This window comes from Anabrus simplex, chromosome 6, assembly GCF_040414725.1.
Source record: "Anabrus simplex isolate iqAnaSimp1 chromosome 6, ASM4041472v1, whole genome shotgun sequence".
NCBI classification, from domain to species: Eukaryota; Metazoa; Arthropoda; class Insecta; order Orthoptera; family Tettigoniidae; genus Anabrus; species Anabrus simplex.
Window position 1 is genome coordinate 77,924,516 of NC_090270.1, and position 14,609 is coordinate 77,939,124.

General features: G+C 38.0%; 1 protein-coding gene across 2 annotated transcripts in view; it reads left to right on the forward strand.

Moving 5' to 3' along the window:
- The window catches only part of Hrs (Hepatocyte growth factor regulated tyrosine kinase substrate), a 158,005-nt gene that overhangs the window by 125,531 nt on the left and 17,865 nt on the right, over positions 1-14,609 (forward strand). For both annotated transcript variants that reach the window (XM_067149828.2, XM_067149827.2), the window contains one exon: positions 2,284-2,454. In XM_067149828.2, coding sequence (XP_067005929.2) covers positions 2,284-2,454 — 171 coding nt within the window. The remainder of the gene's footprint in view (positions 1-2,283; positions 2,455-14,609) is intronic.

The following is a 14,609-nucleotide window of genomic DNA, read 5'->3' on the forward strand; positions in this document are numbered from 1 at the left end:
AAGGCAGCCATCTTCATTTCTTGAATATTTGTTCCCCACATGCACTCGTGTACTGAATGCCAGGTTCTTCCAGATGTTTCAACTTGTTCAGTAATCATTTTACTTTGTGTAGCTGTTGTTGTTGTTCTGTGTGTGCCAGCATGAGCTGCCATTTCCTCATAACATAAGACTTTCATTGAAAAGCCTTGTGTGTCTCAGTGCAGATATTGTGCTCTCATACACCTGGAAATCAATAGCAGTGGTCTTCGTAGATAATCTGAAGTTCTCATTTGTTCTTATTAATGCTCTTAATGCTTTTTGTACTTGGCTACATGCAACATATCCCTGCTGGATTTTTCCAACTCCTTCCATTCTTAGTGTACGAATGACCTAGGGACTTTAAAGAACCGTGTAATTGCTGTGCTTTTGAAATTCTTCGACGAATGATGATTAATTTTGGTGATGTATGTTTGTCGCAACAGTAACATGACAGCCCTATATTGTAAATGCAATGGTTGCGATCATTTTAGACTTGCATTTTGAGTTTCCTCATCCACCATATTCATCAAAACACCGAGCAAGTGGCTGTGTGGTTTGCGTCGTGTAGCTATCGGCTTACATTCGGGAGATAGTGGGTTCGAACCCCACTGTTGGCAGCCTGAAGATGTTGTTCCTTGGTTTCCCAATTTCACACCAGGCAAAGGCTGTACCTTAACTCAGGTCAGGGTTGCTTCCTTCCCACTCGCAGCGCTATCAAATGGGGGAGGACATTAAGAAAAAAGATGTATGGATTGCAGAATGGGCACTTGAAAGAAATTGTTCAAGATTTATGAATACTGTGGAACGTAGTCTTGTTATATAAACACTTTGGTGTACTTCTGTATTTAAAATTGTTGGCTTTCACATTATTGGTAAAAGGAAAACTGCAGTCTGTTTTCTTTTTAAAGTTGTGCTAGCTTTTGTCTATTTTTATGCTGTTTGTTGTGTAGAGTCATAGAGAGTATGGTTGTCTTCTCTGTCTTGTAGACTTTAGCAAATCTTGGCAAGATGTATTTATTGAGGTTATGTCATATCTGCATTTGTTTTCTTGTCTTCTGGCTTCTTTTTGCCTGATTCATTGTGTTTTAAGAGTTTTAATGTTTTTGCTTAGTTTTTACAGTCTGTAAATTGCTAGGATTGAAATTAGTGTTTTTCTAAACAAACATACAAAATTGATGTCAATCTAAAGAATCACACTGAGGAAGAAGCCTTTGATCCATTCCCTTATAATGACTGGTACAACCATTTTGTGCATTTAAATCAGGAATACTGTACTTCAATTATAGTTTTATTTTTATTGTGATTTCCTAGATTAATATTACATTTACAAGAGGCACTAGTGTACTTGCCATTATCCAATGGTCATTTTCATCTCATTTCTTTATATTAGGGAAATGATGATAATAAAAAATAAGCTAAGTGACTCAGACAGTAGAAGTGCTGGACTTCTAAGGACAAGTTGGCTGGTTCGATTTCAGCTTGGTCCATTGGTATTTGAAGGTGCTTGAAATACGCCAGTGTCGTGTCAGTATAGTTAATGGCACTTAAAAGAACTCTTGCAGAACAAACTTCTGACACTTAGATGTCTCCGAAAGCCATAAAGAGGTAGATGGTGAGATGTAAGACCATGTAAATAATAATGATAATAATAATAATAATAATAATAATAATAATAATAATAAATGAGATGTCTTGTTATCACAAGGAAAAGGAAAGCATTTTTGAATTTCTCCATGATACTAGAAATGATACTGCCTCAGAAACTCTGAGAAGTCATTGAGCAGTTATTATGAGGATTCTATTAATGTGACAGAGGTTAAAATTGCAATCAACTCTCAAGCTTTGAACACACATTCTCTTCCCTTGGGATCACCAACAGACTTAAGTGCATCATAACACTATGGCTTAGGTGTAAGGAAAGAATCTTAAATGAAAATCCAATAATAGTGGTTGTGGTGACATTTTCAGTGAAAAATGTAAGGAAATAATCACATTTAACCATGATTTATCAAGTAAAATAATCGTATGTCGCTGGGTTAAGGTGGACAAAACATGTACATTACTTAGTTGAAATAAAAGTGACAGGTGTTGATTGGGTATGTAATTGTTCAGATTTCTTAATACGCACTTTGTTCTGCGCAATTTTCTCTTAAGAACCATCTAACCATAGAGGAGCTATCCACTGTAGGAAAGCCATGTTGTCAGTCTTTTGATCCTATGATCTCAACTACTTGATGATCTATTTTCTTGATGTTCTATTTTCAGGTCATCCACAGAATTTTCAACCTCCAGGAACAGAGAATGCTGCAGCTCATCCCCAATTTGGTCCAGGTTCCATGATGCCACCTGGAGTACCGGGATCATATGGAACTCTTCCAACAGTAACCTCAGGAGGCCCATCATCATTTCGTGAATACCCTCAGTATAGTATGGCAGGTATGTTGTATCTTATTTAATACTCTTAAAAGAATATGGATTTTATTATCAGCATTAAGTTACCATAACATTCACCAGATGACTCATGATTGTAGAGACAGAAAGATATGAGTTTTAAGTTTGAAACCATTCTTCTGAGGAGAATGGTTGTGGAAAAATGTATACAAATATAATTGCAAATTTGTGTGTACACTCTGTATTTGATTTCTGTACTAGCCTGATTTCCAACCTACTCACTGAATCGGGAGTTCCATCATTATGAAGATGGTGTCAACAGATACTCCTCATGTACACTATCAAAATTTGTGAAATGCCGCAAAATCCTAGATGTCAAATGTCTCTTTAGTACCCAGTATCATCAGAGGTACGAAAACTGCCCAAATGCCTCACGACCAGTTGGGATTTGAATTAACAGCTTGTGTCATGAGGTGGATGTGGCTATTGGTGGTTGTCTTCATTGAACCCCTAGAGGAGGTACTTCCGTGGTGGGATATATGGCTAGATCTACTCCATGGATCTAAGGTCAATATGGATGCCTCTGTTCGTCATAGGTGTTTAGAGAACTTGGTTCACCAGTACCTAGACGCACTACAGGTCTTCATGGACGGGTCAAAGAGAGGAGAAAATGTAGAATGCTTTTTTTCATCTCCGATAATATTGGCACAAAGATCTCACTTCCTAGTGTCTGTAGTGTGTGTACTGCCGAACCCTTTACCACCTTAGAAACTTTGCAGTTTGTACTAGGTTACGAAAGAGGCCAGTTTCTTGTGTGTACTGACCCATTAAATTCTGTTCAAGCTATTGATGTATGTTTCCTGCAACACCCGGTGGTGCTGCAAATTCTTTATCTTCTAGTCAGGTTGTACAATACTAGCACCGAAATTACCTTTGCGTGGTTTTTAAAATCTTTATTGCAACCAAATGGTCAAATAAAAGAATAGAATACATAGCACTATTCACTACAGAAACTTTTCAGAGAGTAGGCTCTCTTTGGGCACTCCAAAGCATGGTAACGGCCACAAAGTCTATTGCACCATCGACATACACAGTCACTATTCGGATCGTGAAAGCGGAGAGTAGCACAAGCCTTGTGGTGAAATCCGTGGACCGCTGCACGGGTCACCGCGTGTCTCAGTTCAAAACAACTTTGTTGCCAGTCAGTTGTAGTCATTGCGTCAGTTGTGTAGAAGTCACTCCATATTTCGGTCTTTTTAAATTTCAAATTACGCAGGAAGTCTTGGTATTCTGTCGTCGATTGCAGGGTCATAGAAAACCGTAGGTCTTCGATGAAAAACAGTTCTCTTGTCAGTTCGTAAACAAGTCTCGAAGGCGTATATTTGGACACACAAAGGATTCGTTTAAGGAAGGTAGCTTTAACCCTTTCTAATTCCTTTAGGTCTTTCTTTTTCAAGAAGGTCCATATTAGTTCTAAACCATAAGTTGCAATTGGAGTAATCTTTAGATGAAACAGTTTCATTGCTGTCTCAATTGATAATTGGTCGATGTGCTCTATATCATTTATTGCTATTATTGCTGCAAGAGATCTTTCTTTCACGTGAGCTGAGAATGTTTTGCCGTTCATTTGGAGAGTTATTCCAAGGTATTTGAAAGAGTTCACAGAATTTAGAAGAGAATCTTCAAAATAGAAACTATCTGCAGCCGCTCGTTTTCCTCCTCTTCTAAAAACCATCACTACTGTTTTCTCTTTGTTAACTTCCAAACCGGCCTCTTCACACCATTTTGACAGTCTATCAAGTGCTGTTTGTGGTTCTTCTCTACAAGACGCGACGATTACCATGTTGTCTGCGTATAGATAGATACTTGTCTGCTCTGTAACGATGGCTTTCGTAATGTCATATGTTGCGACATTAAAGAGTAGTGGACTCAAAGGATCTCCTTGAAGAACTCCTACAGTCTGTAGGATTGGCTTAGACTTTAAGTCGTCATCAATTCTTACATAATTTTCCGATAATATATTTTTTATCAATTTTATGTAACAGTTTTCACCGCAAATCTCTCTTAATTTCTGGAGGATCAATTTCCTACTTGTAGAATTGAATGCTTTGCGAAAGTCAACAAACACCGCATACAATTTTCCTTTCTGTACTTTAAGTGCCTCTTGAATGTCTTCCATCAAACAATGTACTGCCTGCAACGTTGAACGACCTCTTCTGAACCCGAATTGTTCTTCCGGTAATTTGTCATCTAGTAGATCATTCAGACGGTTTGCTAGAGCCTTCGTTAATATTTTCAAAAGTGTACACTTTAAAGCAATTCCTCGGTATGCATCTGGGTTGTTCACATCTCCTTTGCCTTTATACATCACCTTTATGGCCCTTTCACACGATCCACTGCTTGCCACGCCACTCCACTCCACGAGAGGTGTGGTAAAAGGCCGGTAGCGTTCACACGAGACACTTCGTGTGGCGCAACCTCCGTCCACTCTCGTCAACAGCAGGCTGCTGTCGACCGGCCTGAAGTGTCTTCCACACTGGGCGACCGGAAGCTCACTCATCACTGAATCAGATTAGCTCGTTCAGACAGTCAACATATAAATGAGCAACAAGTTCGAAGATTTCGTTTCAAAATGTCGGTTCCATTCATAGATACTGAAAAGTTAATAATAAAAATACAGAAATCGGCCTTGTCAGTGGGATTAACGAACGACAGACTATTCAAATAAAATAAAAGGCTTCAAATGTGGAATGAAGTTCCCCATGAAGGGATTCCACTTTCTGCCGAACTGGACAACTCCAAAGAGAGAGAAGTTGATATCTACAATAATAGGCTATATGTGTTATATGTTAACAATTTTCGATATTACAATAACATGGGTAATTGAAAAATAATTAATCAAAGCTTTTTAGCAGTCTTCATTTCAAAACAACTGCTTCCAATTAAATTACATAATAACATTTTCTTATTCGGACCGAACACGATAGCCGCAGTCGCTTATGTGCCGCCATTATCCAGTATTCGGGAGATAGTGGGTTCGAACCCAACTGTCGGCAGCCCTGAAGATGGTTTTCCGTGGTTTCCCATTTTCAAACCAAGCAAATGCTGGGGCTGTACCTTAAGGCCACGGCCGCTTCCTTCCCACTCCTAGCCCTTTCCTGTCCCATCGTCGCCATAAGACCCATCTGTGTCGGTGCGATATACAGCAACTTGTAAAAAAAAATCTTATTTGTGAGAACTACCAGTCTTATTTACAGAAGGTAGGTGTAGGTAGCAAGGCCATACTGGTAGCTCACTAAATCAGTCGTTCAAACGGTCAACATTGTGTGCGTCACAAGTTTGAAGTTTTTGTTTCAAAATATCGGCGGAATACATTTTCTCATGTTGGTGTCCTGACGCTGTAAACTTGCTTCAAGGATTGACAACAATTAAACAAATTCCCACTCATACGAAAGTAATTAAGGAACATTTTTAGATCATTGGTACGTTCATCTAGAAGAACGATGAGTTCCTCGTTCTAGGCGATATGAATTCAATGGATGGACCCAATTAACCTTAGTACTGTTCTTTCACCTCAACCTTCTTTTCGGAAGAATAAAAATCCCAAGGATAATGTGCGCGTCCATGGACCAGATTCAAACCGAGACGCAAATGTGAGGTGGGGACGAGAAGTTGCCGGTAAGTTGACGGAAGTGGACGGCAAGTGTCTGAGAAGTGGAGTGGAGTGGAGTGGAGTGACGTGGCGTGGCGTGGAAAGCAAGTGGGCCGTGTGAAAGGAGCCTTATAGTTGATTCTCTCCACTTACCTGGAATTTTCCCTTGTCTGAGACATTGATTCAAGAGTTCTGTAATTGAGTCCTTTAGTATGGCCCAGCTGTCTTTAATATGTTCGTAAAATATATTACCAGGTCCCCCTGCTTTACCGTTTTTACTGTTCCGGACGATGTCTTCTAATTCATCTGTCGTAAAAGGTTTGATTGGAGCTCTGTCATTGCCGTCTTCGTCGATCAAGTCTCGCATCTCTTTTGCTTGGAGTAGTGAGGTGAAGTGATCTTCCCAGACTTCCAATGGGATCTGTCTTGTGAATTTCGGCTGCTTCTGCTTCAGAATTGAAAAAGGCTCTTCTTTGGCTTTCTTTAGTATATTTTCCTCAGATATTTTCTGGAACTGTTTCTTTGCTTCTTTAACTACCCTTTTGTATTCTTTTCTTCTTACTGCATATTCTATGAGTCTTTCCTGAGTTTGGCTTTCCATTACTTGATGAAGGGCCCGTAACGTTTCTTTCCTTTTAATGAAGCAAGTTCGGTTAAACCAGGGCTTAGCTTTCCTTTCCTGCAAACTTCTTGGTATAACAGAACCCTTGATGATATCTTCTATAGCTCGAAGGGATCCATTCAGGTCGCCAAGATGTATTATTTCCATAATCGCTTTCACCGAATCAGAGTAAGCCTCCAGTTTGAACAAATCCAGTTTCCGCACTGGTGGTTTCAGGAGGGCGATGATGATAGGTGGATTACATAAAATCAGCTTCATGGTCCGTATCGCACTTCAATAGATTCACAATTAAGTATTTATTTATTTTCCACCTAGTCGATACAATGATTGCTTAAGGCAACTTTTAATGGTCAAAAGTGGTACATGTTTCGTATATTATCAACATCTTCAGCCACATAACACTGTTTAGATGAAAAATATATAAAATTGACAAAGTAATGCTTTAGATGTCAAAACAACAGCAAACTCAAGAAGCCAGCATTCAACTGATAATTCTTCTTTATAACATCTTTTAGTGCACACTGGACTTTTAATACTATACAGCGCACTGAACTTTATTCATAAATAAACAACATAACAACCGCACAGTGCTTCGTCAATTGGAAGAGTAATTATTTTTAATATATTGCTGCTCAATATCCCACATGGTATGTACTTTTAAAAAGACTGTACTTGTGTTTACATTGTTTATTTTTTCTTTGATACTTACGCTTTAATTTACTTCAGGCTGATGATGACCTATTACTAGGTCGAAACTAGTCCCTATGTAATTTAAACTATTTACATTTCGTATTGAAAAGGTGGACCCAAAATAATATATTAATTTACTCTATTGTAATCACAGTTCAATACGGATCTATCATTATGAAACTTATTTCTTTTAATTGACCATCATTAGACAATCAAACTCCCTAAAATACAATATTTTCAGAAAACCTACCCAAACAGCTTCTACTATTCGTCAAGATTCTTCACATCCCCAAATCCATTTGAGCGGCATATAATAGTATGGTTCATCGAGCCTTTACTGTAACAATGCCCGAAAGTTATATTAAAAAAGAATTTAACAATATTCATATGATTGCTAAACGTAATGGATACAGTAGTTTTTTCATTGAAAGTATTATCAATAAATACAGACATTGCCCTTTAACCACTCTGAAAAAAACAAAACCTATCTACCTTCACATTCAGTGAAGATATTTATAAAGTCACTAACGTTTTAAAAAAAAATGTTAAAATAGCCTTTAGAACTATCAGTAATAACGCAACCATCTTACACAACTCAGCTTCTATTAATAAGACTGATTGCTTTTCAAAATCAGGGGTATATAGGATAAAATGCAACAGCTGTAGTTTTACTTATGTTGGACAGACAGGAAGGTCAATATTGTTGAGGTTAAAAAGAGTGGTAGAACATGTCAATGCCCTGAAATACAATAAATTTTCTGCAGTAGGATAAAACATGAACAATTACAATCATAAGTTTACTGACATTAAGTATGATATGGAAATCCTCAAAATTATGAATAAAGGACCCCTCCTTAACATAGCAGAGAACTGCTTTATACATTTGGACCAATATTTTAATCCAAATTACAATCTTAATGACATTTCCAAAAAACCGAATATTCTGTTTAACCTGCTCATTCACATTTTCAGAAACACAAAATCAAATAGTCAAGGTCTGATTTTTCATTCTATTTATAGTACTTTACTTAGGCAATCCTCTGTATTCCCGCATCCCTCAGCCCCCCCTTGATAACCTCCTCCCCCATCCCCCCTCCCCCCTCCCCCCCTCTCTTCTCTTCTCTTCTCTTTCCCTTCCTCTCTCCTCTCTTTCTCCCCGCACCTCCTTCACAATCACTTTGTTTGATCCTCACCCACTCCACTCCACTCTCATTCACACTTCATTTCCAGCTCCGCTGAGCTTGTTACAATGCAAAGTATTTCCCACATGGCATATTTCATTTATGTATATTTTTCTCCCTAACTTAACTCTTTCTGTCTTAGTTGTAATTTATTCAATGTCAACTGTACGGCCCGCATTGAACTGCGAAATCCAACCACCCTTTTTTCCTGTTATGTATTAAGCCTCCATGCGCAACAGTCATCATCCTTCAAGATTCTAAAAACAGAAGAGACTTTCTAACATCATGCTTTGCATCCATATGTACTGAATTTATGAACATCTTGAGAAGACAGTGTGACTTCGGCTCAGTTGATCTTTGAATGGAAAGCAGCATCTTTAAGAGTCAGCCTATATTGATATCCTTGACCAGCAATTTAAGGATCTCTTTCTTAAACAACTTTTTAATGTTGTACGGCGCACTGGATTTTTTATGAATCTCTACCAGAGCCATTTTTTAACGTAGTGCAGCACATCTCTTGAATTCTTATCTTAATATCTTACATAGTATGTACATTTTTAAAGACCTTTGTGTTTTTACATTGTTTAATTTCTTCGATGCATTTGTGTTTGATTTGCTTTAGGCTGATGATGACCTACTGTTAGGTCAAAACTAGTCCCTGAAAGTATATGTAATTTGTATTGAAAAGGTGGACCTGAATAATATATTATTTAAATACTATTGTAATCACAGTTCAATACAGACTAATCATAATGAAATTTATTTCTTGTAATTGGTACATGTTCTGCCTGTCAATAGTAGGCATCATCAGCCACATTTTTACCTTAGGAATCGATCAGATACCTGATTGGAAATTACTTAGGAATACTGCTGAAAAGTAACTATGTAGTATAAAATGGATTAGAGATCATTAAACAACTATTACAATATGAAATGTAGTATACTATTTGCTTAACAGTGTTTGTGTTAATATTTGAATCTAAAAACATGACAATTATTTAAGAATTACAGTAAAACCTCATTAATTCAAAGTCGTTGGGACTCCAAAATCAGACTTCGAATTACGTGATTTTGAATTAACAACCAATTTGCAATTCAGAAGTACCAACCCTTGCTGCATTACAAAATATTCTAAGGCCCATTACTGCATGCATTTAACCTTGATTCACAGTTTATACCTTTCAAATGCCATGAAAAAAGATCTATTTCCAAAATGTATCCAAGAAGGTGCATTTACAGTATTCAAATAGTGCACTTGGATATCTCACTGGCAAACATAACCTCACGCAACGAAAGAAAGAAAAGCACGATGCAAAGACGAGGAGAAGTTTATGCTGGCTCCCATGTGTAAGCGCTTTATTAATTGAATTACTATACTGTATGCATTTTAGATGCCTTATATTTACGTAGAAAGTACCCGATGTCCTTAACCTATTGACTGGGTATTATAGAAGTGCTTGGTGTAACCTGCCCTGTGTATTTTTTTCAGCAGATTTTTGTTACACGGTAGGATATTCAGAAAAGTGATTAATATTACTAATATCATTCATCTGTGATACAAAAAGTAAAATAAAGGCGTTTTAATTAATTAATTTTAATGTTAGAGAAATGTTCAACCATTTTTACATTAACTGCAGGGTCATTTACCTGTTTGGAATTTCCGAGTTTGGCCCATATTTTATAGCTGAAAGTTGAAACAAATAAAAGCAAGGGGTATGTATAAAATTCATACAGTAAAATACCAGTATAACAAAATTTTGGGGACCTCTGAAATTAATTTGTTATACTGAAATTTTGTTATACTGAAATAAGTCAATTCGTAAGAACTCACCTAGTATTATATCCGTTAGTTATTGTTGTTTTTAGGGCCAGAACTACGAGGTCATCTGCCCTGTTATATCAGCTTCAGTATCTATATAACTTCAAAATACCATTATAATAATAAGAGTTACAGTACTGACAGATGTTTTCAGAAAATCTATTTTTACATTGTACCAGCAAGTCTACACACACTGTTCCAGAACATCATTTTTTGAAAAAGTCTGTGATTTTCTTCTGAACAGATCCAGACACAAAAGCTCATTCCAAATAGTCACCAACCACTGCACATGAATTTAAAACAGATTCTGGCACATCACTTCGTGACACGAGAAAATCTTGAAGGCTACGTGCCATGTTCGTTGCCTGCTGCAGAGTCAAGCTCTGTCGATCACAATCATTTTGGGGGTTGTCTTCCTCTTCCTCCTCATCACATGGATCTCTATCATTCATAATATCCTCCACAATTTCCTCATTTGTGATTTCTTTGTGGACTATTACATCACTATCTACATTGATGTAGTCGGTAAGACTTACCGTAGATGGCACATCCAATGTTGTACACAAACGCTTCCAATTCTCCTCGGTTTCTACATCATCGAACACTTCACTTTCTGCGACATCTTCTGTAAAAACCACTCCAGCTTTTCTAAAGCAGTTTGTGATGATGTCTGCATTCAGGGATTTCCATGCAGCATTAAACATCTGCATTGCTTCCAATATATTGATGTTAATGGCTCTATTCATGGCAACGTTGCACAGCATTCGACGGACTACACGAGCTCGGTAATGCCGCTTTACTGCATGAATTATACCCTAATCCAGCGGCTGCAGAATTGAAGTTGTATTTGGAGGCAAAAATAAAACTTTTACATGCTCCAAATGGCGAGGCACACAATTATGAGAAGAGCAATTGTCCAATAATAGAAGAATTCTCCTCTTTTCGGCCTTCATCCGACGTTCCAAGTCCAACAACCACTCTTTGCACAGATGTCATCCATGCCTTAGAATTGTGCCTGTATTCACAGGGCAGATGTGCACCCCCTTGGAGCACCTTGGCTTCCCAAATTTCCCAATTATGAGAGGCTTCAGTTTGTCCGTCCCTGTGGAATTGGTGAACAAAAGAGCCGTGATACGTTCTTTTGAACGTTTGCCCCCGAAACACTTATTTCCCTTAAAATCAAGGGTTCTGTTCGGCATTAGTTTATAAAATAAAGCAGTTTCGTCTGCATTATAAATGTCTGCCGGCGAATATTCTTTCAAGGCATCCTTTAGAGTCTCCAGCCGCCATGAAGAGGCAACTTCCTTCGGGGCATCGTTAGCTTCACCATTTATAATTTTGTGGGATATGCCATATCTCTCCCGGAACCTATGAAGCCAACCAGCACTGCCCATAAACTCAGGTGACCCAAGCGAACGTGCGAAAGATCGCGCACGCTCACATAACAGTGGGCCATTTATTGGAATGTTTTTACTCCGCACCTCCTTGTAGTCGGCTGTCCTGATCTTCTTACGCTGTGGACCTAGGGCATCAGCATCAATGTTTTCCTCTATCTTGCTTTTCTGTTTTAAAAACGTAGAAAGTGTTGACGGGCTAATGCCATACTTCTTCGCTACATCTCCTTTCTTTCCGCCTTTCTCTACTTCCGCAAGTATTTTACGTTTTTCACTCAACGAAAACTGCTGTCGCTTCTGCTTATCCATTTGCGATGATATGTACGGTACCTAGGTACTTATTTATTTAACGAAATGCACACGAATTTTGCAAGTTTAATGATATAATCTTAACAGCAAGAAGAAGTAGTTCTCCAAAAGAGAAAGAGAAAACAAGCAGAAATCCGCCTGGATTTTTATTCATCTGATTGACCGCAGCTGGACCGGTCCAAATAATGACATGAGAAGTCAAAGAGAATGTGAGAAGTGCTTTGAATAGGCTTTGCGAATTAAATACGAAGAAACATGCAATGCATCCGTCGCGTTCATTGGTGCATTACAAACATCGCGATCCTACCCAGCCAATAGTGTGACGTCTTACATTGGTTGATGGGCCAAGCCTATCGGTTGCGCAAAGCGTTGCGTTCATTGGTGGATTGCAAACTTGGCGCTCCTACTCAGCTAATAGAGTGACGTCTTACATTGGATGACAGGCGAAGCATATTTATTTATTTATTTATTTATTTATTTATTTATTTAATAGCGTACAAATGTCCATTAAAAGAAAAAATACATTAATCTTTCACATATTTTAGTGAAGATTTTGTTCTCTTGTTGCACTTGCTGAAATGATAGCGACCGCAATGTTTATCATGTAGGGACGGTTCATGAAAGTCTGATTGCCGGCATAGACTATGGTGAAACTCATGTACCGCCAGCCTATTCAAAGCACTTCTCACGTCATTATTTGGACCGGTCCAGCTGCGGTCAATCATAGCATCAGGTGAATAAAAATTCAGGCTGATTTTTGCTTGTTTGCTCTTTCTCTCTTGGAGAACTACTACTCGCTGCGTATGTGAAAGCTGCATTCTTATTTTAAAATCTTCCCGTAAAAAAGTTTCTTTGGATAATTCATACGCAAATCGTGATGGTGACATCCTGGAGATGCCCAGTATTCGTTTCAGAAATCTGGCCTTTACATTTTCAATAGTTCGAAGGTCGGACACCGTTAGTCTTTCCCAAGTAAGTTCCATACCATATGTGAGGACTGGGCGAACCGTATTGGTTACACAAAATACGCCTTCTCGATCGCGTACGGTACATGTATGGAAAATGGCGATCATATCGTCTGAATAACGAAATAATGTAACAAGAAAAATGTTGGTCATAAAACAGGATGAATTTTGGTTTTAATTTGAGAAAATATGGTCAAACTGGAAAAGAAAAGAGCTCAATTTTAATTCGTTAAACTGAAACTACAAAATTCGTTAAAATGAAATATTTTAACATACAACAAATAGGGAAAAAGGAAGGGACCAAAAAAATTATTCGTTATTCTGAAAATTTTGTTATACTGGTGTTCGTTACAGCGGAATTCTACTGCATCATGCATGTGACATTCTGAACAATTTTTCTTTAACTGCAAGGTCATTTACCTGGTTGAAATTTGAGTATTTTGTTCATATGTTAGCATCTAAAATTAAAACAAATAAAAGAAAGGAATATTTAAGAATTACACATCATGCTAGTGACATTGTGGAAGATTTTACATTAACTTCACGGTCATTTACGTCATTTACCTCACTAGAACTGCAGTGATTTGTCTCAGAGATAATTTTCAAAAAGTAAGGGGTTGCGATACTTTGCCGTTTTGAGAAGTACGTACTGTTTTCTGGCTTATGAACTATCCCCTGCAGCGTTAGAAGTCCGGTTAGAGTTTTTATCTCAGTTGGATTTGTGTCCACCCAATCTCTCGCTCGTGACCGTGGTTTCAAGTTCAGATGGGCTTCTAAAACTGTTTAGCATTCACATTGGTCTGTTTAGCAATAAGTTGAAACATATCATCACCTATGAACCGTTCAAAATATTCCAACACATTGGATTCATATTTGAAGTCCACATTTACATCACTAGCACCAGAGAATACGAATTTCCGACATGAAACACTACACAGCGGGAAAAGTTGAAACTTCGCCCTCATCCAATTCGTCATGTTGTTCACCTTGTTCTTCAGTCTCACTTTCTAAACCACTTTCACTATCAGACTCACCTTCATTTGTATCAAACCACTCATTTTTGAATTTCTGAGAAGATAAATCGTCACAATCTTTCTCTAAGTGTTGAATAATCTCGTCTTCAAGCATTTCGAACTTATGCTTTGAACTAGATGCTGCCATATTTGGCCTACTGCGAACAAGTAGCACCGCACAGTTGTAAAATAAAACACCGCACAGTTGTAAAATAAAAACAAATAAGCTTCAAGAAGCGTGACATGTGGTATTTGCTGTCATCAAGCGGGAAAAACACAATTAAGATGACAATAGTAGACGCGGCAATGTAGCTCCTCATACCCAGGAGATATTCGCGGTAAAAGACGAGTACGTATATATTCATCATGCCCATTACCGTGTAATATTCAGCGTACGAATATGTACGTCATGCCCAGTTAAGAGGTTAAAATCAAACTTTCCTATGACTATCCTTTTCTTGTGTCACGAAGTGATGTGCCAGAATCTGTTTTAAATTCATGTGCAGTGGTTGGTGACTATTTGGAACGATCTTTTGTGTCTGGATCTGTTCAGAA